The sequence below is a fragment of the Erpetoichthys calabaricus genome, chromosome 3, assembly GCF_900747795.2.
Source record: "Erpetoichthys calabaricus chromosome 3, fErpCal1.3, whole genome shotgun sequence".
Taxonomy (NCBI): domain Eukaryota; kingdom Metazoa; phylum Chordata; class Cladistia; order Polypteriformes; family Polypteridae; genus Erpetoichthys; species Erpetoichthys calabaricus.
Genome location: NC_041396.2, coordinates 295848950 through 295874875, shown reverse-complemented (window position 1 = coordinate 295874875; position 25926 = coordinate 295848950). Strand labels below are relative to the sequence as shown.

The window sequence follows — 25926 nt, the reverse complement described above, 5'->3', positions numbered from 1 at the left end:
CCAGGATTGGTTCCTGCCTTGTGCTCTGTGTTGGCTGGGATTGGCTCCAGCAGACCCCCGTGACCCTGTGTTCGGATTCAGAGGGTTGGCAAATGGATGGATGGATGGAACTCAGTGGGTGACTATTTTCAAGGAACTGTTCACCATTAATTTTTATTTGGTGTGTATGCTTTTAAATAAATGCATTCTGGGAACTTTTGGATCGCACCTCGTATGTATATTTCTTATCATGCATGAAAACAACATGTCACAAAAAGTGCATAACTCTGGGTGTTGATTGGTATTGTGAGCTGAACAATGTACAATGTGCATGCAGAGTGTTTTTAATATAAGGCACTGGTTTGATATATAGTGTAATCAGTTTATTTCAGATTTACTATCTCATGTACATAGTACAATTACAATCCAATTTACCCGCAAGCAGTGATTGAAGTGGAAACTCCCAATTTGTTAATACTTTTACATGGTTGGGTGGCGGGCACTCCCTTGGTGGTTGGTGCACGTGTATATTAGCATAAGATATCAAAGTTTGCTCCCGGAAAGCACTGTTGGTACCAACCTCATCAACAAGCACGGTTCATAAGACCAAAACAAGCACCATCATGCCACCACTCTTCATGTCTGGCACACAAATCACACTGCATAGGTTATATAAAATATAAACCACAAAAATAAGCTCCAGTTGCCCCACGACCTTGCTTTAGAATAAATGGGTTAGGAAAACGAAGGGTAAATGAAAAATATTGTAATGGTGCTGACAAGTTACATTAGCCTGGAGATCACCCACTCTATGAGCTGACATGCCATCAAGCAAATGAGTGGCTTCAGAGGACCCTTTAAAATGGACAAACCTGCCGAAGTCTCAAAAGAATAACTTATGCAGCCACAATGGCCAACCATTTTACAGATAGTGAACTACCTAAAAGATTGCTGTAAAGTGCAAGAAATCTTGGGCACTTGGAATTTGCAAGTAGCGGCATACACCTGTGCTTTTTCCATTCAAATTTTGTACATGACGCACTGATCAGGCTGTAAAGAAATGGCTTCTCTTTGTGCAGTCTTTCTTGGAATTCAGAACTATTATATATACTATGTGGAACTTTTTTTCAAGTAGTCCTGTAGTAAATTCTTCCAAATTTCTTACAGAATTTTTCGGAAGAGTCTAGGTGGAGAACCTTGGGTAACTTTGATTTAAGAGCTCCACTGAACAACCAATCAGATTGTACACTCATGTCACATGACTTCCCTAGTGGAAAGTCACCGGCAGCCATAGCACTACATGAAATGTGTGGTTCATAATCGTCATTACTCCCGAGTAAGATAACCATACCACAACCCTAATCTTAACCATAGTGTAAGGATATTTTATGAGAAGGATATGGGAGGCACAACTTAAAATAGGCACTTTGAGAAAGACTCAAATTTCTGGGCGTGTTGTGTAACATCAATAACGTAATACATAGGCTAATAAATCTCAATGCATGTGTGTCATTTGATTGGCTCATCAACAAAGTACAGCTCTGGGGGTCTGCATCTAGATTCTATTGGAATTTTGCATTCTTTTCACAATGACTTCTCGTTGTTAGTTTCTCTGTTATGCTGAAGTTGAGGGTCTGAGGTGGCCAATCTAATCCTGAGTGCTACACCTGCAGATTTCTGCTCTAAATCAGTCTTGAAGTTGGCACAATGCATTATATTTCTCAGCAGTGATCATTCCATCACTTTTGACAAGGTGCCCTACACTGCTGAACAGATATGCACCCCTTAAACATAATGGAGCTCTGCCTTTGTGCTTCACAGATGGCTGCAAGAGGTACCTATTTGCCTTTAAACAACTACTCTTTTGTTGTGAACCAACAATTTCAAATTTGGACTTATTGCTCTGTTAGACTTAGTTATGCTTGTTCATGCACTGCAGTTTCTCCTGCTGATTATCCACCTTGAAGAAAGATTTTAGATGTAGCAGACATTACAAGACCATTTTTTTTTTAAGATTCTTTGCACAGTCAAAGTGTGTATTTTGTTGCCAGATGACCCTGCCAGATGTTGAGAAAGTACTTCACTGGATTTTAATCTGTCACGTAAGGAAGTGACCTTTAAGTGTGGTTTATCAGATACACATCACTTTGTGGTTATTTCACTCTGTTTTCAGTCTTTGAATTGCCTAGTTTCTTCAGATTTCTTTAAGACAGCTTGAATATCACATCTTGAAAATCTAGCTATATGTGCTATTATTCACGGACTATAGACCTATTGATAAAAAACACTGATCTGATGAATGTTAAATTATTCTGGGTTAACCATTTCCAGACCTCTCACCGAGGAACCCTGGTGTTTGTGGTTGCTATCCAACACACCTTCTGATTTGTTACACCACAAGTACATCCACTTCAGCTAATCATAACATTATTTATTTGAACTAGCTGCAAAGTTAGTGGAATTTAATAAATAATCGGGAATGGCTGGGATAATCCAAGCTTGTGCTGCTCTAGCCATCTCATAAAATATCAAAAAGTCATAGAAAAGACAAGAAATTTGACTTTTTATTATATCGATGGCTATTTATTATAATGTTATGTATTGTTTTCACAGGTAAACATTTACTATTCAGATATCTAGCTTAAAATGCTTTTCTTGTAAAGTACCCACTGCCCAAAAAGACATGTCTAATTGTACAAAAATAAGATCTGAGAAAAGTAGAATTCAGTAGAATAGAATAGAATAGTAGTGCATTCATCAATATGTAAAAACACATGAATCAGTACTTCTGAAAATTTAACACAGACAGGAAGAAATGTGAACTTCAAGCTGTCTTATCCAATACATTATTTACTTATTTATCATTGCCAAATTTACCCCTAGAGACAAATAGAGTTCAATCTTATGTTTGACAGGTCCACCCAAATCTACATTCTAGAAGAGCTCTAAAATGTGTCAATCCAATGAAGTATAGTTCAAATTGAGAATAAAACAGTAAGACTGTTTAAGAACAGAACCTCTACCATTAAAACCTAACTTGTTTAAGCTCAAGTTGAAATGCGAAGTTTGAAGCTCACTGTAAAAGTGGCAAATATTTTCAACTAAAAGCAAAATTGTGCTCTTTTTTAACATTACTTAAGTTTCCAAGAAATATATTTATGAAGCACCATGTGATGGTGCATACTGTTAGCAGAGTTCCATAAAATAAAACATTTCACATAAATTCATTTATAAATATGTCTGTTGTTGAATCTATCCTGGTTCATTATTTTGGTGACTAACTGGCAAGAATGCCAGTTTTAATCAGTGCCTTCTTTCCTTCTTAACAGAATTAATGGACCATAAACTCGACTGCAGAGAGGGGAAAAAAAAAAGAAAAAAAGAATGGGGAGGTGGATAGAAACAGCATCGAGACAAGGACATGAGCAGGCAGTGTAACATGTCAGGTACAGCCACATGGCTGGCGGGCAGGGCCCAGAATGCGCTTTGGAAACATGCGACCGTTCCAGGTTTCTAAGGAGTTCCCAAAAATTTTTCTCCGTCTCTGTAGATTTATCATTCAGAGCTAGTTAAGTTAAACAGGAAGCCTCTGGCTGCAGATACAAGGAGAGTGTTAGAGACAACATGCTGAGTGCAGCACAGAAAGGCATTGAAAATGTGAGCTTCGGGATTTTTTTTTTTTTTTTTGGCTTATCGATTGTTTATTAAATATTTTCAAATATAGCTAATTTAACAGAATCGTATAGAACATATGTAACTCAACAGACATTCTGACAAATTTCCCCATCACTATACCTTACCCTATTTTGAGTCGAGGAATAAAACAGAGGCTAAAGCTTCAGAAATATATTTCTTGAGCAGGGTAGTTAATGAGTTATTCCGGGAACATCTCTTACATACTGTACAATGATTCCACTTTCAAACAGAAAAGGAATAAGAAAAATAAAGTACACAGCCAAGGCAGATGGCTTCTGTCAGGAGACAAACAACATCCAAGTCCACTTCTTGTTCACTTAGGCAGTAAAATAAACTTGGAAAAACCCTATTCTATTTGCCTATATGTGTCAATGTTATATCTGATACTCACTGGATCTTCTCCATCTAACCAAGGATCCCTTTGTTTAGTTATGGTGCAGACAAAGATTTGTGAAAGCCAAATTTTATAGGGGAGAACTGAAGCTGATTACACAATACTTATAAACAGAAAAACATGCTGGAGGCCCAGAGCTCAATGAGTTAGGAAAGTGAAACTTGAAATACATCTGTCCCTGGAGTTCTAATGTGCAATTTTTTTTTTTTAAATAGATGTTAACCACTTTACTCTTGAATTTCAAGATTGATGAGTTTAGTCCTTACAGATGATAAACAGTGGCCTGGGGTCTCAGAAGTTAATCTGGCCTCCAAATTTGAAAGATTTCTCATTAGCCACTGCACCGCAGGCCACCTGAGGAGTTTTTGAAGCGCTGAATGATGTCCTGCATTTGGAAGATTTGTGGTAGACTGACTGCTTACCTCTGCGATTCAGGACATGCCAGAGGGTACACAGCTGCCTGGCATGTCGGCCAACAACAGATCTGACTCACTCCTAACACTCAAGAGAAAATGGTCTCTTCCACAGGCTTGTCTCCAGGTGTAGTTTTAATAAACAGCCAATTGAAAAAGGAGACTAGTACTACATACGTAAAAACAATCACAGTGGAAACAAATATTTAATTTTTTATTTTCATAAATCAATTTTTGCTAGTGTTTTCTGGTGAATTTTGCATTATTGTTTTGTGTTGTATTTCCCCCTCACTACTTTGTTGTTTCTGGTTTAAGCTTAAAGTTTAGGTGTTTTAATGTTCTGCATTTGTTTAGTGTTTTGCCCTCCATTTGTTATTGATGTAATTAGGTATTGTAGTAAGTCCCGAGGGCTATAAATACTTTTGCATATGATTCCTTTAATTAGACTGACATTAGTTAGTACTTAGTGCTCTAGGTCCATTTTCATTTTTTTTTTTTTTAATATGGCACAGTTTTTACAGTTCATCCAATAATTTTGCTTTTGGGGTTATTGACTTTTGGCTTTGCAGTTTTATTTTTGAGTTTGGCTCTTGGATTGGGCTTTTTTAATTTTAAGAATTTTGGTTTTCTTGGTAATCATTTTGCACTTATTTTGTATTGTCCTGTTTTGAAGTTATTAACCTGCCATTTCTCTTGTTGCCTTTAAATCTTTTGCTGCGATGTATTGACTGTCATCTTTCCTTTTGTGAATTTTGATAATTGTTCTTTTGCATTTTTACCTCCCTATCATCTTAAATTCCCTTTCAAGAACTTAACAGTAGTGTTACATTTTTCTAAACCTTTGTACCTCTTTTCCCTATTCTCATTCTTTAGTTTTGAATTAATGGTTTCTTGCCTGGGCTTTTCTGTATCTTTTGCTACATAGGCAATAGGGACACAACAGTTTAAAACTGAGATAATCTGAATTTAGATCCCAATCAATCTGTTCTAACTATAAAGGATCCAATCATTCAGTCTACATTATCATTATCACGAATGTAGTTGATGCCTTTATCCAAGGTAATTTATAATATATAGACATGTTGCAACTGTTTTCAGTTTTTTCCGTTGCACTTTGTTAGGTGACTTGCTCATGGTCTTGTAGTGAGGCAGAGGTGATGGGTGAGTGCTGTGCCACTAACTAGAGAGGAACTGATTTATCAAGCAGCGGAGAATATGCCTGTTTTTGTCCTTAATCTGTGATTTGCTGTTAATTTTTTACAGGCTAAATTTGTGTTAAAAATGTGCACCATCATCTTTTTAACGAAAAATAATCCGAGATGTCATCCTTTGTGGAGTAATGTGGTGATGGTGTGCACTCTCTTTGTTTTCCCATGCTTGATACAATATATTCAAATGTTTGAATGCACCAAGTATAACACACTGAAAACCATAAAACCTACACTCCTCGCTCAGCCACCGGAACATAAAATGTTCAAGAAGCAGGAGCATAACTATGACAATAAGAATTTAAAGGGCAGCACAGCATGGTGCTTAAGGCTTTGGAGTACAAAACCTGAGGTTGTAGGTTCAAATCACGCTACTGACAAAAAGTGACCATGAACAAGTCACTTCACCAGCCAGTACTCCAATTGGAAAAATAAAAGAAAGGCAACCAATTGTGTCTGAAATGTTACAAGTTGCCTTAGATAAAAGCATCAGAAATATAAGTAAACAATAATAATCCAAACAGATCTGATGTAATTCTGAGTAGCTGGTCCATTGAAAACTGTACATCTTCATCGAGGTGAAATTTTTCAGGAAACACTGCTTCTAGAACTAGCAGTATCAATACTGTTGCGTGTAAGTTACAATTACATTTCTACTTGCATATCCAACCACCCTCCGGTGCCATGGTATTTAAATAAAATACATAAGATTGGGTACTGTATAAACAGAATAAGCACTGCAACTTAAAATAAAATAATACATTTTTTCAGTCTATGATTCAACAAGTTTAACTAGCATTATGAAACTAATATTTTACCTGGAAAACTGTGTGCATGCCTAGGACTATTATTTTCTTTATACGATCAACATATGTATGTATCCACTTGGATGCACACATCTGGTTCTTTTTTTTTTTTTTTACACTTTTTGTTTGTTTAGATGTTAAATGTCCACACATCTACACACACACCAATTCAGGCTTGCCTGATTCAGATCTTGCAAATACCAAGATTAAATTTGGTAACACTTTCTGGAACTATCCATCCATCCATCCATTGTCTCCCGCTTATCCGAGGTCGGGTCGCGGGGGCAGCAGCTTGAGCAGAGATGCCCAGACTTCCCTCTCCCCGGCCACTTCTTCTAGCTCTTCCGGGAGAATCCCAAGGCGTTCCCAGGCCAGTCGAGAGACATAGTCCCTCCAGCGTGTCCTGGGTCTTCCCCGGGGCCTCCTCCCGGTTGGACGTGCCCGGAACACCTCACCAGGGAGGCGTCCTGATCAGATGCCCGAGCCACCTCATCTGACTCCTCTCGATGCGGAGGAGCAGCGGCTCTACTCTGAGCCCCTCCTGGATGACTGAGCTTCTCACCCTATCTTTAAGGGAAAGCCCAGACACCCTGCGGAGGAAACTCATTTCAGCCGCTTGTATTCGCGATCTCGTTCTTTCGGTCACTACCCATAGCTCATGACCATAGGTGAGGGTAGGAACATAGATCGACTGGTAAATTGAGAGCTTCGCCTTGCGGCGCAGCTCCTTTTTCACCACGACAGACCGATGCAATGCCCGCATTACTGCGGATGCCGCACCGATCCGCCTGTCGATCTCACGCTCCATTCTTCCCTCACTCGTGAACAAGACCCCGAGATACTTGAACTCCTCCACTTGGGGCAGGATCTCGCTACCAACCCTGAGAGGGCACTCCACCCTTTTCCGGCTGAGGACCATGGTCTCGGATTTGGAGGTGCTGATTCTCATCCCAGCCGCTTCACACTCGGCTGCGAACCGATCCAGAGAGAGCTGAAGATCACGGCCTGATGAAGCAAACAGGACAACATCATCTGCAAAAAGCAGTGACCCAATCCTGAGCCCACCAAACCGGACCCCCTCAACACCCTGGCTGCGCCTAGAAATTCTGTCCATAAAAGTTATGAACAGAATCGGTGACAAAGGGCAGCCCTGGCGGAGTCCAACTCTCACTGGAAACGGGTTCGACTTACTGCCGGCAATGCGGACCAAGCTCTGGCACCGATCGTACAGGGACTGAACAGCCCTTATCAGGGGGGCCGGTACCCCATACTCTCGGAGTACCCCCCACAGGATTCCCTGAGGGACACGGTCGAATGCCTTTTCTAAGTCCACAAAACACATGTAGACTGGTTGGGCAAACTCCCATGCACCCTCCAGGACCCTGCTAAGGGTATAGAGCTGGTCCACTGTTCCGCGACCAGGACGAAAACCACACTGTTCCTCCTGAATCCGAGGCTCGACTATCCGACGGACCCTCCTCTCCAGGACCCCTGAATAGACTTTTCCAGGGAGGCTGAGGAGTGTGATCCCTCTGTAGTTGGAACACACCCTCCGATCCCCCTTCTTAAAGAGGGGGACCACCACCCCGGTCTGCCAATCCAGAGGCACTGTCCCTGATGTCCATGCGATGTTGCAGAGGCGTGTCAGCCAAGACAGTCCTACAACATCCAGAGCCTTGAGGAACTCCGGGCGTATCTCATCCACCCCCGGGGCCCTGCCACCAAGGAGTTTTTTGACCACCTCGGTGACCTCAGTCCCAGAGATCGGGGAGCCCACCTCTGAGTCCCCAGGCTCTGCTTCCTCATTGGAAGGCATGTTAATGGGATTGAGGAGGTCTTCGAAGTATTCCCCCCACCGACCCACAACGTCCCGAGTCGAGGTCAGCAGCGCACCATCCCCACCATATACAGTGTTGACACTGCACTGCTTCCCCTTCCTGAGACGCCGGATGGTGGACCAGAATCTCCTCGAAGCCGTCCGAAAGTCATTCTCCATGGCCTCCCCAAACTCCTCCCACGCCCGAGTTTTTGCCTCAGCAACCACCAAAGCCGCATTCCGCTTGGCCTGCCGGTACCTATCAGCTGCCTCCGGGGTCCCACAGGACAAAAGGGTCCTGTAGGACTCCTTCTTCAGCTTGACGGCATCCTTCACCGCCGGTGTCCACCAGCGGGTTCAGGGATTGCCGCCACGACAGGCACCGACCACCTTACGGCCACAGCTCCGGTCAGCTGCCTCAACAATAGAGGCACGGAACATGGCCCATTCGGACTCAATGTCCCCCACCTCCCTCAGGATGTGGTCGAAGTTCTGCCGGAGGTGGGAGTTGAAGCTACTTCTGACAGGGGGCTCTGCCAGACGTTCCCAGCAGACCCTCACAACACGTTTGGGCCTACCACGCCTGACCGGCATCCTCCCCCACCATCGAAGCCAACTCACCACCAGGTGGTGATCAGTTGACAGCTCCGCCCCTCTCTTCACCCGAGTGTCCAAGACATGTGGCCGCAAGTCCGACGACACCACCACAAAGTCGATCATTGAACTGAGGCCTAGGGTGTCCTGGTGCCAAGTGCACATATGAACACCCCTATGCTTGAACATGGTGTTTGTTATGGACAATCCGTGACGAGCACAGAAGTCCAATAACAAAACACCGCTCGGGTTCAGATCAGGGGGGCCATTCCTCCCAATCACGCCCTTCCAGGTCTCACTGTCATTGCCCACGTGAGCATTGAAGTCTCCCAGCAGAACGAGGGAGTCCCCAGAAGGTATGCCCTCTAGCACCCCCTCCAGGGACTCCAAAAAGGGTGGGTACTCCGAACTGCTGTTCGGTGCATACGCACAAACAACAGTTAGGACCCGTCCCCCCACCCGAAGGCGAAGGGAGGCTACCCTCTCGTCCACCGGGGTAAACCCCAATGTACAGGCTCCAAGTTGGGGGGCAATAAGTATACCCACACCTGCTCGGCGCCTCTCACCGGGGGCAACTCCAGAGTGGTAGAGAGTCCAGCCCCTCTCAAGGAGATTGGTTCCAGAGTCCAAGCTGTGCGTCGAGGTGAGTCCGACTGTATCTAGCCGGAACCTCTCAACTTCGCGCACTAGCTCAGGCTCCTTCCCCTTCAGAGAGGTGACATTCCACGTCCCAAGAGCCAGCTTCTGTAGCCGAGGATCAGACCGCCAAGGTCCCCGCCTTCGGCCACCACCCAACTCACACTGCACCCGACCTCCTTGGCCCCTCCCATAGGTGGTGAGCCCATGGGAAGCTTTCTGGAACTATTTACACACAAATATTACAAATTACTTATTGGTCTCTACATTTAAATCTAGGCTAAAATGCATTATTTTAGAATTGCTGAATTTTAGAATAGGTGCGTGTTAGAGAGGCTATGGCTATTCACAGTGACTTTTAACAACTGTGGCAGTTATTATGTTTTTTCAGTTATCTGCTTGCTGGAGCACTTGGTGTACCTTGGAGTGGCTATATCACCACAGGTAACTAAAGAATTGTCAGACCTTGGTGGTATTCTGCTGAAACTGTCACCATTTACTTTCACCATGAATCTGAATTGAGTTTGGTTGACCACGAACAACTGGAAACTGGGACAACATATATACACTATATTATACAATATATACACATACATATATACATATACATACAGGTGCATCTCAATAAATAAAAATATCATCGAAAAGTTAATTTATTTCAGTAATTCAATTCAAAATGTAAAACTCATATCTTATATAGATTCATTACACACAGAGTGATATATGTCAGGCATTTATTTCTTTTCATTTTGCGGATTATGGCCTACAGGTAATGAAAGCTCAAAATTCAGTATCTCAGAAAATTAGAATATTACATAAGACCAATAAAAAAATAATTTTTAATACAGAAATGCTGGCATACTGAAAAGTATGTCCATGTATGCACTCAATACTTGGTCGGGGCTCATTTTGCATGAATTACTTCATTAATGCAGTGTGGCATGGAGGCGATCAGCCTGTGACACTGCTGAGGTGTTATGGAAGCGCAGGATGCTTTGATAGCGGCCTTCAGGTCGTCTGCATTGTTGGGTCTGGTGTGTCTCATCTTCCTTTTGACAATACCCCATAGGTTTAGGTCAGGCAAGTTTGCTGTCCAGTTAAGCACAGTGATACCAAGGTCATTAAACCACGTGTTGGTACTTTTGGCAGACTGGGCAGTTGCCAAGTCCTGCTGGAAACTGAAATCAGCATCACCATAAACCTTATCAGCAGAGGGAAGCATTTCCTGGTAGACGGCTGCGCTGACTATGGACTTGATAAAACACAATGGACCAACACTAGCAGATGACATGGCTCCTAAAAATAATCATTGACTGTGTAAACTTCACACTGGACCGCAAGCAACTTGGATTCTGTGCCTCTCCACTCCTCCTCCAGACACTGGAACGTTGATTTCCAAATGAAATGGAAAACTGACTTTCATCTGAAAAGAGGACTTTGGATCACTGAGCAACAGTCCAGTCGTTTTCTCCATAGCCCAGGTAGGATGCTTCTGACAACGTGTCTGGTTCAGGAGTGGCTTGACACAAGGAATGCGACAGTTGTAGCCCATGTCCCAGATACTTTTGCTTCACAATCCTCTCAAGGCTGCGGTTATCCCTGTTGCTTGTGCACCTTTTTCTGCCACATTTTTTCCTTCCTCTCAACTTTCCATTAATATGCTTGGATACAGCACTCTGTGTACAGCCAGCTTCTTTAGCACCTTTATCTTTATGACCTTTTTTGGCTTACCCTCCTTGTGGAAGGTATCAATGACTGTATTCTGGACAACAGTTAATTCAGTGTTTCCCAATGATTGTGTGGCCTACTGAACCAGACTGAGAGACCATTTAAAGGCTCAGAACACCTTTGCAGGTGTTTTGGGTTAATTAGCTGAGTTGAGTGCGACACCAGCAGTCCACAATATTGAACTTTTTCACAATATTCTAATTTTCTGAGATAATGAATTTTGGGTTTTCATTACCTATAAGCCATAATCAGCAAAATGAAAAGAAATAACGCTTGAAATATATCAACTGAATTGAATTACTGAAATAAATTTGCTTTTCGATGACATTCTAATTTATTGAGATGCTCCTGTATACAGTATATATATATATATATATATATATATATATATATATATATATATATATATATATATATATATACACACATACATACATACATATATAGACACACAATGTACATATTTTTTATATACATATTTTTTTATATATGGTATATTTTAGCTATATCCTGGGATGGACTTTCATCCTGTCAATGGTCACTCTTCATCACATATTGTTGAAATAGGCTTCAGCTCTCAACCAAACAAAAATAACAGTACAGAAAAGGAAAGGATGTTAAATATGGGTTGAGTTATGCTGGGATAGAAGTTCCCCCACAAAGGTTAAAACCCTTATCAAGGAATTCTGTATGATGGATTTTGAAGCAGCAATATTATGGTTTGTAGAAACACTCTTTTCATTAAAATTTTCTCCACTACTGCAGGAAGTATGGTGTGGAGGTTATGGCAGAAGTCTTTATACCAGAAGGTGGCATGTTTAGCCCTTGGATTCATCTTACTGTGCGACTCAGGCACCAGCAATCTTATGATGCCAGCAGTCTCAATATACTGAAAAACTTGACACACTTTACATGCCAAATATTTATTGAGCTTTGTACCACACCTACAGTATGAAGAGTTATTTTTGTGTATTTCTACAAAGGGGTCAAAAATGTCATCATCGTGTTTTTCTTGGACATTTACATTTTGCTAATCTCTACTCCCTATTTCACCATTTTTTGGAGTTATGTCTGTCTCTTTGTATGTACAGACAGCTTCAAGCTATGAACTAATTTTGTCCCTGCTAATGTTCATATCCCAATTTTGTATGTAAGTTAGAACTTCCACTGAAAATGTCAGTTAACAGAAAAAAATGGCAAAAAACAGGTTTTATTGTTTATTTTATGAAAAAATGCTTCACACTTAATAAAAACTACACTAAAGAAATATTCTTATTTTAAATCACAAAATGACCCATGGATATGTGCAGTATGTCAAACGTATGCTAAAACATCTTAGAATTTTTAATTATTGTCACAGTACCTCAGAATTGGAAAAGTCCACCTCTAACCGACGACTGATCCTTCAGCAGAGATGTGCTGTGTTTGCTAAGGGATTATACACTCTCACAGTGGTGAATAAAAACACCTGCTTACCTGTGACAGAGTTTATTATTCTTGCTGCCAGTTACATCAGTGATACATGTATGAAAAAGCACAAAACGGTGGGAAGTGCTGGCCACTACATATTCACTTGCATCAAAATTAATTTGCGTTGTTCAAAACAAAGAATTGATGTTTCTAGATGAAATGATTTGAAATTCAGTTGGAAAGAAAAAAGTATGAGTTTTATATACTTCTTTGAATTGGATATAAATGCAGATTTGCTGTAAGTTGAGACCAATCTGTAGGATGCAAGTTTATGAAGATCTTAACTGAAAAATGAATCAGTCAATCTGAATAAAAGCTTGATACAGTTATTAGCATTGTAAAACCATACAAGCCTACTGACATTGAGCAAAATCTTCCAATTGGATTAGAAATAATCACTGTGAAAGCCTTGCATGAATTATACCACTTTTTTGTGCCAAGATATGTGATACAATAAATGACTACTTCTTAGACAAAAGGCATATCGGCAAATAATAACAATAAGGGGACAACAAGACAGGTAACATCCTCATCAAAGCACACTAAACATTATATATATTTTAGAATGAAAGAACATGCCACATGTCCATCCCTCTTTATTTTTGAGGTTTTCCTTGCACCAAAACTGAAACTCTGAATATCCAGTTGAACTGAGATTACCAAAAAAAAGTATTTTATACCCAACGCCTTAAGATGTCAGGTTCACTGTCTCTCATCTTGGTTTTACCTCAGCTCTCTCAAGTAGCCAAGATTTCAGTCTTCATAATCCAAACCAAAGCCTGCAAAGACAATTTGTTCTCTGGAAACCTATGCTTTAATTAAGGACAAACTTAGGAGTGCTGATATAAATACCAGCTCAGGCTGCCAAGAACTGCTAACAATGCATAAAAAATAATAAAACAAAGAAAAGTTGTGTTTGGTCCAATGCCAGGAGAAAGCTGATGACAAGATTGGAAGTCAGGATCATATTCAGCACACAGAAAGACATTTGGATCTAAACAGCACCTCCAAAATAACTTAGCCGCAGGCAAGTTAGTGCTTAGACTGTGGTCTCAGTGTATTTCAATAAAAGAATCACTGTTCCATCTACATTTTCCATTTATATTCTGAAAGGTAAAACAGTTCATTTCCTTTCATTCTTTCCTAAACATTGTTGTCAGTAGTAATGAGTTGAAGGTTGTGGAGAATACTCACAATAGCATAAAGAAGTATTTTCATTAATCACACCCAAAAAAAAAAAAAAAAAAAAGGGCCTAGACTTAAGAAATAATGGTGGGCAGCAAATTATTACAGGTCACATGAAAGGTTTATGAACAGCACCTTCAGGCTATTCCATCCATTACTCATCAAGGCTTGTTCTCCTCCTACTTGATATCATAAGATGAAAAGAAAAGCTGCTCCTACCGTGCCAATTACTTTGACGTCATGAAGACGACCCCACTCTTCCTCATGGCTGTCTACCATCATCACACTGTCATCCTCATCAGCACCCCATTCAGCGTGCAGGTCAATGCGGACCTCCTCTCCAAGTGAGTGCATCCCAACAGCAGGAAACAGTCCCTCTGGAGAAACCAAGATAGCTATGGATCCCACCTGTGATATTGAAACAGATTCATAGAGAGAACATAATGCAAAAGAGTTCTGTAACAGATTCCTGTTAATAAATGCACTTTTCCAGACAAAGAGGTTAAATAACTATTCCAAAAAAAAAATAAAAAAACTGACCGATATGAAAGACACCATAACTAACAGACATTGTCGTATTTGTGAACATTGCACAGATCTTAAAAAGTAGCAATTTACAGGATACACTGATCTAGGTTTTTGAGCTTGAACAACAGTTGACATGTGATTGTCCTTATCCACTATAGCCAAGTCAACAAACCATATAAGAAAATAATGAGACCACCTCAGACGTAGAACTCCATCTTCTTTTCATATTTCCTTTTATAATAATGCACAGGATAAATTTAGAATTATACTCTTGGAATTACACACTTGTGTTACATATTTTGTTTGTTGTTTTGAAATTTTAATATATATATAAAACAGACTGGTTTTACTACTGGGCTCAACTGAGCTTTTTCATTAATATCACCAATAACCCATAAGTGGTTAAACAATCTTATTCTAGGTGAAGAAAAAAAAAAGATTTTTTTTTAATGCTTTTGAATTTTTGCTACTTTTAATCATTTGTAGGTGCTTTCTCATATAATACAAAAAGCATCAATTGTAGTAACAATGCGTGTCTGTCTGTATGTACGTCCACCTGTCCACATGAAACAACTTGATTCACAGTGGACTGATTTTGTTGAAATGTGGCACATTTATTTTTCAAGGAAGTTTGCTGGGACATTTCAGTTGAAATATCTCAAATACATTTTTAAAACTTTAAAATCTCCCATTGGAAAGCATGGGCGAATTTGCAAACATTTCTACTTAAAACAGAGAAACATTCCACGAGACATCAATTTCCCCTTGGGATTAATAAAGTATCTATCTATCTATCTATCTATCTATCTATCTATCTATCTATCTATCTATCTATCTATCTATCTATCTATCTATCTATCTATCTATCTATCTATCTATCAACTATGAATTAGTTTACTGTTTCAAATTTTACCTTGAAAGTGGTTACTTCAACTTTTTTTTTTCTTCTACTCGTTCAGCAGCCACTCCTTACGGCAAACACCAGCAGTTGTGTTCAAGCAAGCAAGTACAACTCACTATATGATACGGGATGGGGTAGGGCCACATAGTAGGCAGGACTGGATGACCAAATATTACCAAACATGAAAGGTTTGACGTTATATGTGTACTTATTGCTTCGATTCACTAATAACTACATTCTTAATTTATTCAATTTAATGATAAGTGTTTATTTATTTATCACTATCAAAGTAAATAAATACCACTGTCGAAGTAAATACTGTCAATACTATGCCAGCAAGAACCAGTTGGTCTCAGTCTGAATTCCATCTGCATTCTATCCCGCTTGTCTTTGTGGCTGAACAGCACCTTGTACACACCTTAGTAAATCACAGCAGCTCACTTTGGCTTCCTTAAATTGAAGCGGATAATTGACATTTTGTTCACATCCATAAAAGGAAAAAAGAAAAAAATCCAAGCAACTTACTTAACTTATATAGATGCAGACAAGTTTAGCTTGAGACTTCAACACACATTTTAAATGTTATTTTCATTGGGAAAAAAAGTTTTTAAGAAATTTTAACTCCAATTGGCCACAGACCCTTGAATCTCTTAATTACTTGAGTTAAGAACAACTCTTTGATAGAGAGACTAGAAAATTTCAAAATGCTCCAGCATTGATAATTGCTAACCAAGTCTCTGAAAGCAATTGAATGTTATGCCATGCAAACATTTTTTTACTTTGTTTTTTAAAAGGTTAATCTGTCCACCTCAGAATCTTTTTCCTATCTTTGACTCCAAAATACATAACTATACACAAAAAGAATGTAAATGAATAATAAGCTAAGTTACATAAAGAAAATATTAAAATATAGAATGTCACATTATAGTTGGTGACACAAGAAAGTATGAGACATTTATAAAAAAAAAATAAATAAAATAAAATAAAAGATCCTGGCATCACTAAATACTTGTTCAGGATTCTAGCCCTTTTGCTGCACAATGTTTTCCAACACTGTGGGAGAATCATCTGCTGCCTTCCCAGTATGCTGAAGCCAGTTACCCCATTTGTGTTATGCTGTGCCAGATGAAGCAAACTTTAAAGGGATATAATCATCCACTTGGCTGCGTTAAACAGCCTCTTGTATTCTAAATCTATACCCCCCGAGTTATATTCTTTATTTAGACTTTCTGAATTCTGGTTCAGTTAAACAGCCTTGGTTAAGTGCCCATCACATCTTTCCATCTCTACTTCACACCATATTCTCCAAAAGGGGGTTAAAAAAGAATTTCATATTCAATTTCAACCTCTGAATTGCAACAACTAGGATAACTGAGAAAAGAAATTCCAGGAGGAAGACAGAATATACTATGGCAAACATAATTTATAATCCTTTACAGGAAAATTGGTCCGTGAACAGATATAAAGGCATACATTCTTGTTGCAAGGACAAATTAGCATAAATTAAGAGAGAAAAAAAATATACATTTCAATAATCTCACTATATTAACTGAATTTCCTCTGTCAAGGAAATTGAATTACTTTGTCATGCTATTATTATTTAGTATTTATCTGGGTCCTACAACTAATTTGTGTTTTAGAGTTCTAGATGTTAATAAACTGTATATAAATGAATTATTGAATCTACTACTGTTAAGTTTTCAAAATATATCCTATAGGCCTGAAAAAAAGCATTTTAAACTTTAAGAAAAAAAGATGACTACCTAATCACAAATGTCAGAATAGCAAGTATTTTTTTATTGTCATGAAATCACACCATGATCCAATCTCAGTTTGCACTGAAGTCAGCTGCAAACCTCTGGTGACTGGAATACAAAGGTTCTCAGAAGTAATTTCTTTACAGCAAGAGCAACAGAAGAACTCCTGTGCCCATGTACAAACAGACTCTAAGCCTCTAAGCCCAGCAAGTGGACTGCCCCCTGGCTCTTTCTCGCTCAGCCTCCAACATTTTTTGCGCTTTACTACCCCTACCCAACAAAATGCATGTGTCGGCTATTCTGAGTATGCCAATCAACTACTACGTCCTTATGAGTGTTGGGGAGGGAATTGTGGGTGTTCTACAACGCTTCTTTGACTTTAAGATATTTGTTGGCTTTTTTAATGGTTTTGACATTAAATTTTACATACAAGTTGTGCTTCAAAGTTTGTGGACCCTTTAGAATTTTCTATATTTCTGCATAAATATGACCTAAAACATCAGATTTTCACTCAAGTCCTAAAAGTAGATAAAGAGAAACCAGTTAAACAAATGAGACAAAAATATTATACTTGGTCATTTATTTATTGAGGAAAATGATCGAATATTACATATTTGTGAGTGGGAAAAGTATGTGAACCTCTTGGATAGCAGTTAGTTTGAAGGTGAAATTAGAGTCAGATATTTTCAATCACTGGGATGACAATCAGGTGTGAGTGGGCACCCTGTGTTATTTAAAGAACAGGGATCTATCAAAGTCTGCTTTTCACAACACATGTTTGTGGAAGTGTATCATGGCACGAACAAAGGAGATTTCTGAGGACCTCAGAAAAAGAGTTGTTGATGCTCATCAGCCTGGAAAAGGTTACAAAATCTATCTCTAAAGAGTTTGGACTCCACCAATCCACAGTCAGACAGATTGTGTACAAATGGAGGAAATTCAAGACCATTGTTACCCTCCCCAGGAGTGGTAGACCAACAAAGATCACTCCAAGAGCAAGGCGTGTAATAGTCGGCGAGGTCACAATGGACCCCAGGGTAACTTCTCAGCAACTTAAGGCCTCTCTCACATTGGCTAATGTTCATGTTCATGAGTCCACCATCAGGAGAACACTGAACAACAATGGCGTGCATGGCAGGGTTGCAAGGAGAAAGCCACTGCTCTCCAAAAAAAAAAAACATTGCTGCTCGTCTGCAGTTTGCTAAAGATCACGTGGACAAACCAGAAGGCTATTGGAAGAATGTTTTGTGGACGGATGAGACCAAAATAGAACTTTTTGGTTTAAATGAAAAGCGTTATGTTTGGAGAAAGGAAAACACTGCATTCCAGCATAAGAACCTTTTCCCATCTGTGAAACATGGTGGTGGCAGTATCATGGTTTGGGCCTGTTTTGCTGCATCTGGGCCAAGATGGCTTGCCTTCATTGATGGAACAATGAATGCTGAATTATATCAGAGAATTCTAAAGGAAAATGTCAGGACATCTGTCCATTAACTGAATCTCAAGAGAAGGTGGGTCATGCAGCAAGACAACAACCCTAAGCACACAAGTTGTTCTACCAAAGAATGGATAAAGAAGAATAAAGTTAATGTTTTGGAATAGCCAAGTCAAAGTCCTGACCTTAATCCAATCGAAATGTTGTGGAAGGACCTGAAGCAAGCAGTTAATGTGAGGAAACCCACCAACATCCCAGAGTTGAAGCTGTTCTGTACGGAGGAATGAGCTAAAATTCCTCTAAGCCGGTGTGCAAGACTGATCAACAGTTAACGGAAACGTTTAGTTGCAGTTATTGCTGCAAAGGGGGGTCACACCAGATACTGAAAGCAAAGGTTCACATACTTTTGCCACTCACAAATATGTAATATTCGTTTAACTGTTATTGTTTAACTGTTTTCTCTTTATCTACATTTAGGACTTGAGTGAAAATCTGATGATGTTTTAGGTCCTATTTATGCAGAAATATAGAAAATTCTAAAGGGTTCACAAACTTTCAAGCACAACTGTATAAAATGTCAAACAGCTACAGATAACCCTACAGGCAGTAAAGAAGAGGGGGAAAAAAAGTATCGCTCATTATAAACATCACAGAAAGTACAGTTGCTGCAGTAGCTTGATCACTGTGTCTGTGAAACACTGAACTGAACACCATTCTCAAGCCAGATGCATGTTACAGATTTTACTTGTAAAGTGTATTTGTAAGGAAACGTTTATAATAAAAAAAAAAAAAAAAAACCTCTTATTGAATGTCTTTATCGCACTCATTATGAATATTCTCAAAGTTCATTGCTACCATTCTGGAATAAATGGAAAAAAAAATATCTGAACTCCCATACATATTTGGCTCCAAGAATTTCATATAAAAGACTGGGAACCGGTACTTCAAGGTTAGCCTACTATTAACAACACTTCTTTATAGTGAACACTTCAATAGTGAATTTTGTATTTTGACAAACCATTTCTAATCTTTTGTGAAGTACAGCAATAATTTCAATACTGAACAAAGGCTGGGGCAGATGATATGGTGGTTTCAGGAGGATTAAGTAACATCAGTATAAATTTCTCACACACTCACCTCCTTTCCGTTCTTGGTAAAAAAAACTGATGTTAGTCCTGCCTCAAAAGATTCTGGGTGTATGCCACATCCAATTCGATCTCCAGAATTACACTTTGTCCCAAATTGTTGCCCAACTCCATTCCCGTTGTACAACCTGAAGGAAAACAAGCAGGGAAAACTACATGAATTTTCTATAATATATAATATTATATATATAATATATATATATATAAAACACTATATGAATTATATTGTGAATTTCCCCTTGGGATTAATAAAGTATCTATCTATCTATCTATCTATGAACCGCTAATCACAATGTTTGGTCTGCTCCACCTCTTATAGGTATCACAGAAGGCAATGTGTGAAATGAACATAGTACACTTGAGGAATATCAGTTTGTCATTGTTTTGTACAGTTTCAGTTGTCGTCTCTAACACATAGCTCCTGGATTTTTCAAATGTGGTTAGCTCAACTTCAATTCCAACATGAGTATCCCCCACCAGAACACAAAATCTCAATTATATGTGATGCATGCAGTGATGGAAAAGATTAACTTCTCAAAAAAACTTGGCTCAGTAATACTCGGCCCAAAAATTACATATGTTCCCCATGTGGTTTATAGAGAAAAATGGTTCATTGGGTCACTATTGTACCACATACAGAGTACAGTGAAATTCTAACTGACGTGTTAATCAATATGCAACGTTTCCATTCTCTGATACCATAGCTTTTGAGTGTTACTATCTTTCCACATAAACCATCCTTTGATTTCATTTCTTTTTTTGATGTTAACAGGCAGCTGTTAAAAAATGAGTTGTAAACTGCACAAGTAATAATGCTAAGTGCTCTGTGCCAGTCCAAAGATACAGACTTCCAATCAAAAGGTCAAGGAGTTAATTACATGAAAGGCTTTCCCTTAGGCTTGTGTGGTTATAAGGCAGTGGTTGTGGCATCCTAAAGTAGACTAGGATTCTTTCGCAGTAAGGGTGCTGCCCATATGAGACAATAACCAATAAATACACAAACAGCACAACACAACAGGAGCAGGTTTCTAAGTCATGTTGGTCAATGTACCGTATGTTGGTCAAAAAGCAAGTAAGAATTTCCTTGTACTGTATCCAAGAAACACAAATTTAAACTTGAATAACAGAAACAACACAGACATCTGTGCCCATGTTAATGTTAATTAATCTTGACTGTCCAGCAGTAGAGGGTGTACAGTTGCACAATGCATAAGGAAGTGTACCTCATGGCTTATTTAATTATTTTATTTATGTATTTATTTAGAACTACAATGTTAGCACTTGGTCAGGAAAGAATTGTGGAAATTGTATTGAGTGCACCCTATGGTATAAAATCAAATAGATCTGCTACAAAATTCACACAATGCATTCAGATTCTCATTGCTGCTAGCATTGTTTAACAAAGTTTTACATTATTTCACAAAGGCTGCATGAGAAGGCAGTCAGAAAAGGCATGAGCAGGGTGAAGTCCAGCCCATAACAATCCCAATCACCTGCTTTATGGAAACATCATGGATTCCTCATAAAGTACTGCAATAACGTGCAAGATATTTGGTATAAGAAGGCAATTCATGTATTTAGTTCTAGAAGAATTGACTACTGCAATTTGTTTGTCATGTTTCAGGCAGGATTCCTCCCATGGCTGGAGTTCGGGTTCACATTTTATGTCTTGTTCATTTATGTTGTTTATGTGCATTCTTTGCTTCCGTTTATATATGCAAGCTGCCTGTGTTATGTCTCATGTGTTTTGTGGGTGAACCTCCAAGAGGCAGGGCCAATCACTGCCAGAAACTGCCATCCATCCTATAGATCCAGAGGGTCCCCCACTGTTACTGTCGGGACATTTCAAACGTGCCTGGAAGTACAGAAGTCACAACAACTGATATTTCAGTACATATTCAGAACCAAAGTTCCAAAAATGTCAGTACCAACATTTCTGCAGTATCACAGTAATACATTAAAACAAAGCCTGTTCAACAGGAGTTCTGGGGGGAAAACATTGTTCATGTAAAACTGACAAGTTTGATTTCAAAGCTTTAAAATTAGAGCAAATGTGAAAAAGAGGGACATATATGGAAAATTAAAGCGCCACAAGTTTCTGAAAGTTCAGAAATTTTAGTAACATTTTTAACAAAGTAATGATGCAAGTAAAAAATCTTACCATAGCAAATGTTACAAACTTATAGTGTTTTACTGACAAACCAGATTTTAAAAGCATGCTGTTACAAAACTAGCTTTAAAGAGTTTATTTAAATGGAAATATCCTGAATTATGTTGGAATTCACTAATCCAATAGTACACATATTATAATGTTTGCATTTTTAGATTTTGTATGGATTTCAAGCAATATTTTTTAGTTACTGGAAAGAAAATGTTAGAATAAATTTAGAATATGCACATGCTAAGATACATCAGGTAGTTTATGATAATATCACTCTTTATAAACCTTGTGCTGAAATCCCCACCAGATTATAAACCCCTATTTGTTGTTACACTGGTGGAGAAATTTCTCTCTCTGTCACACATTAAAGTTCATTGCACTGTGTTGTATTTTGATATTTATGAATGCAGATACTTGCTTACTTAACTGATGCTTGGCTAACTACTTGAATAATATATCAGTTTTTGCTGTTAGTATTTATATATTTCATAATGTATAAAAATATATAATATTGTTCACTTCAATAATGGAAGTTCTTTAATAAAAACATCATTGAATAAGATTTCTGTTTTAGCTGTGGTATCGAAAGGTATAGAGCATCATAAAATTTTACTGCTTTCTTGTACTTTTTGTTATTTACAGATTATTTGACCTTCTGCTCTGTTACTTTTGAGTATGAATGTGGATTTGGTGTTGGGACTTTATTCGCTCGGATGGCTTTGTCTTTAAGGCAATTCTATTTTGCCTCAGTGATATATGGAGTTTCAAAGTGATTGAAATACTTTTAAGTGGAAATAATTTATTAATTTTAGAATGATTCTGTGTTGCCCTTATACCTAGATTGGGTTTGGTGGTATAGCCCCTCTAGTGGGTCTTTCTGGAAGTGCTTTTGGAATGTATTGGGGTTTATTGCTTTGGGGCTCATAGTCCATGACAGTGTTATACAAAGGCTACTCAGTTCTGCTTGTTGATTTCATTAAATTAAATAAACTGTTGCAGGTATTATTACACAACTACATAACTCCTGTCCTTGAGTCTTCGCATTGGTTTCCAGTGAAGTTTTGGGATAATTTTGAAATCCTTCATCTAACACATAAAGCTTTAAATGTTCTAGTTTCTACTTACTGTACTTATCTGAATTTACCTGAAGTGCAATTTCTGAACCCAAAATGTTGCTCTATTAATGATTCCAAGGATGAATAAAACAAAAGTGAGACATCAACTTTTTAGTTATACGGCCCCAAAGTTGTGAAATGATCTGTCTGCTTGTATAAAAGATACCTCATCAGTCTCAGTCTAAAGACTTACTATTTCAGGGCCAATTATTTCCTCCTATTTGTCAATTTGTCTGTCATTTGGACAAAAATATACGCAAGGCCATAATTATCAATTGTTACTGACCCACCTCTATTTTGTTTCTCTTTTCAACATCTGGCTGTGGCACATGCTTCCATAGCTATACTGCCAGAAAGACCAGAGGTACTGGGAGCCTTGTATTTCTAAGGTAAAATAATTCCATTTTTTTACTTGGCAGGTGGGTGGACAATTGGTTTCATTTACCAGAACTGTGAATGTATCTGCCTTACAGTATAACTGACCATGAACCCCCAGAAGTTTACATAACTTAATAATAAAGTTACAAAGTTATTGTCTGTTTTTTTCCGGCATTGTTATCAATCTTTAATTTAATATTGTTTTTTTGTATCAGTATGTTGCTGCTGGAGTATGTGAATTTCCCCTTGGGATTAATAAAGTATTTATCTATCTAATAATATTATTGTCACATTTTGTTTATATCAATCATTCTGAAATTGCTCAGTTTTACCATTTGTGTAATGTAATCCGAATTTGTATGAATGAACATTATGTAATAAATAGTGTAACAATGTATAGAGTCCATACAGGTGCATACCATATGACTTGTCAAAACCCTCACAATCACATCAATCTCTGGCACAAAACTCATACAACTGACACAGTGCATTTAAAAAATTACCACAGTGTTCCTTGCAACTTACTTGCCATCATCAGCATGGTATGCCACAGAGTTAGGAAGCCATCCAGGCTGGTGGTCCAATTTGTAGTATTGAGGTACTAACCCCACTGCAATGGTTCCCCTGACACCTGTATCCAATATTGTTACCTAAGTAGAAAACAAAATTCAATACACACATAATAAGTCAGGAATAAATATTTTCATTTTATTATTTTATACACAATTATCTGCTCTCATCGCCATCATGGCTTAAAAATAATTGCCTGCCATTTTTTATGCAAACATGGGCACTCCTTTCTTCCACAGTATAGCTCCTAATTTTATGCAGGACTAAGTACTATAATCATGCTGTGCTGTAATCTGTTTGCACCCAAAGGCAACATTTGCCTGCAAAATGAAGGGGCTTTGTTAAAGCACTGCACGCCCTCGTTTCTTTAACCATGAAGGCATTTTGCGGGGGTCGCTGGGTGGGATTAATAGTAAAAATTCTTGAACATTTGCAGTGAGTGACGTATAAGGCACTGCACCCTTTTTACCTCTACACACTACCTTCCCAAAACCAAAAATGACTTAACCCATTTGTGACAAGGTGAACATTGTCAGGTTACAAGAAAAAGAAAACATCAAAGCACTTCAGTGGAGACTTTTTTTGATTGAGTGAAAAGTACTGATATTCAAGAGAATTAATTGCCTAAAACATATAGTAGCAGTTAAACAGTAAGCAACAAACTAAAGCAGAAAAACATCTGTCAGTCAGCAGTTCTTCCACAATCCATCTTGACACCTCAGTTTTGATCATGTATAATAGCTACACTAAAATCATACTGTGTAGAATGTGACATGCCAGAACTCTACAAAATGCAGATAAGACAAAGTGAAATATCAATATGTTAACAAGCTTTGCAAACACTTCTGTAAATTCTTTTAATTTACACTTATTGACAGAATCTCTGTTTTCATCAGGTCTCCTGGTCGCTAACTCCATGCAGAAAAGCAGCAGCGTTGAATCTATTAGACACCAGAAAATAGCCCGGTTCTCTTTTACCATTTCATTGTACTGTGCCACTTGATGTTGTACACCTACGAGTTGTTGCATTCTCACCCTACCAAGTATTGTCAGTAGTGCACGTGCACTTAAATCTAAGGTTCATAACCTCTTTAAGAATGCAACCTTGCTTCTTTTTTTACAATTTTTGCGAGCCACTTCTTAAAAAGGTGACAGCTCAATAAAGGATCGCTCTCTTTGACATTTCATTAATTGGGGGAAAAAAACACTTTTTTCTACTGATGGTTTCATAATAAATTCTGTTATAGTTAGCCAGTCAACTTTATTATACCACAAGTTTCTTGACCAGGTGTTTGGCATTGGTATCCTTTCCTGTTTCATTTTAGCCTCCCTCTCTCTTCAAAACCAAAAGAAAATGATTTCTCCAAAACACACTGTGTTTTCATTTCCCACTAACTACTTCTCCAGAGACACTAACTAAACCGATATGATACAGAAAGTAGGATTATTTACAAATTACAAAAATATATAGTTAGGTCCATAAATATTGGATCAGTGATACAATTTTCATAATTTTGGCTCTGTACTCTACCACAATGGATTTGAAATGAAACAATCAAGATGTGACTGAAGTATAGACTTTCAGATTTAACTCAAGGAGTTTAACAAGAATATTGTGTGAGCCCTTTAGAAAAGACAGCCATTTTTATACGTGGTTTTGTTTCGGCATTCGGACCTAATAACATAATCATAAATATAACAATCACTGTCAATACTTGGTTGTAAGTCCTTTGTAATCAATGACTGCCTGAAGTCTGGAACCCATGGCCATCTCCATGTGCTGGGATTCCACCCTAGTGATGCTTTACCAGGCCTTCACTGCTGCTGTCTTCAGGTGCTGCTTATTTATTCAACTTTTCGCCTTCAGTTTTATCTTCAGCAGGTGAAATGCATGTCCAGTTAGGTTGAGGTCAGTTGATTGATTTAGTCATTAAAGAACATTCCACTTCTTTGCCTTAAAAAGCCCTTGGTTTGCTGCCACAATAATTTTTGCCTTATTGTCCATCTGTAA

General features: G+C 38.5%; 1 protein-coding gene across 1 annotated transcript in view; it reads right to left on the bottom strand.

The window, feature by feature from the left end:
* The window catches only part of spryd3 (SPRY domain containing 3), a 136497-nt gene that overhangs the window by 82367 nt on the left and 28204 nt on the right, over positions 1–25926 (bottom strand). The window contains 3 exon segments of the mRNA XM_051925083.1: positions 14145–14333; positions 19684–19819; positions 23871–23995. Coding sequence (XP_051781043.1) covers positions 14145–14333; positions 19684–19819; positions 23871–23995 — 450 coding nt within the window.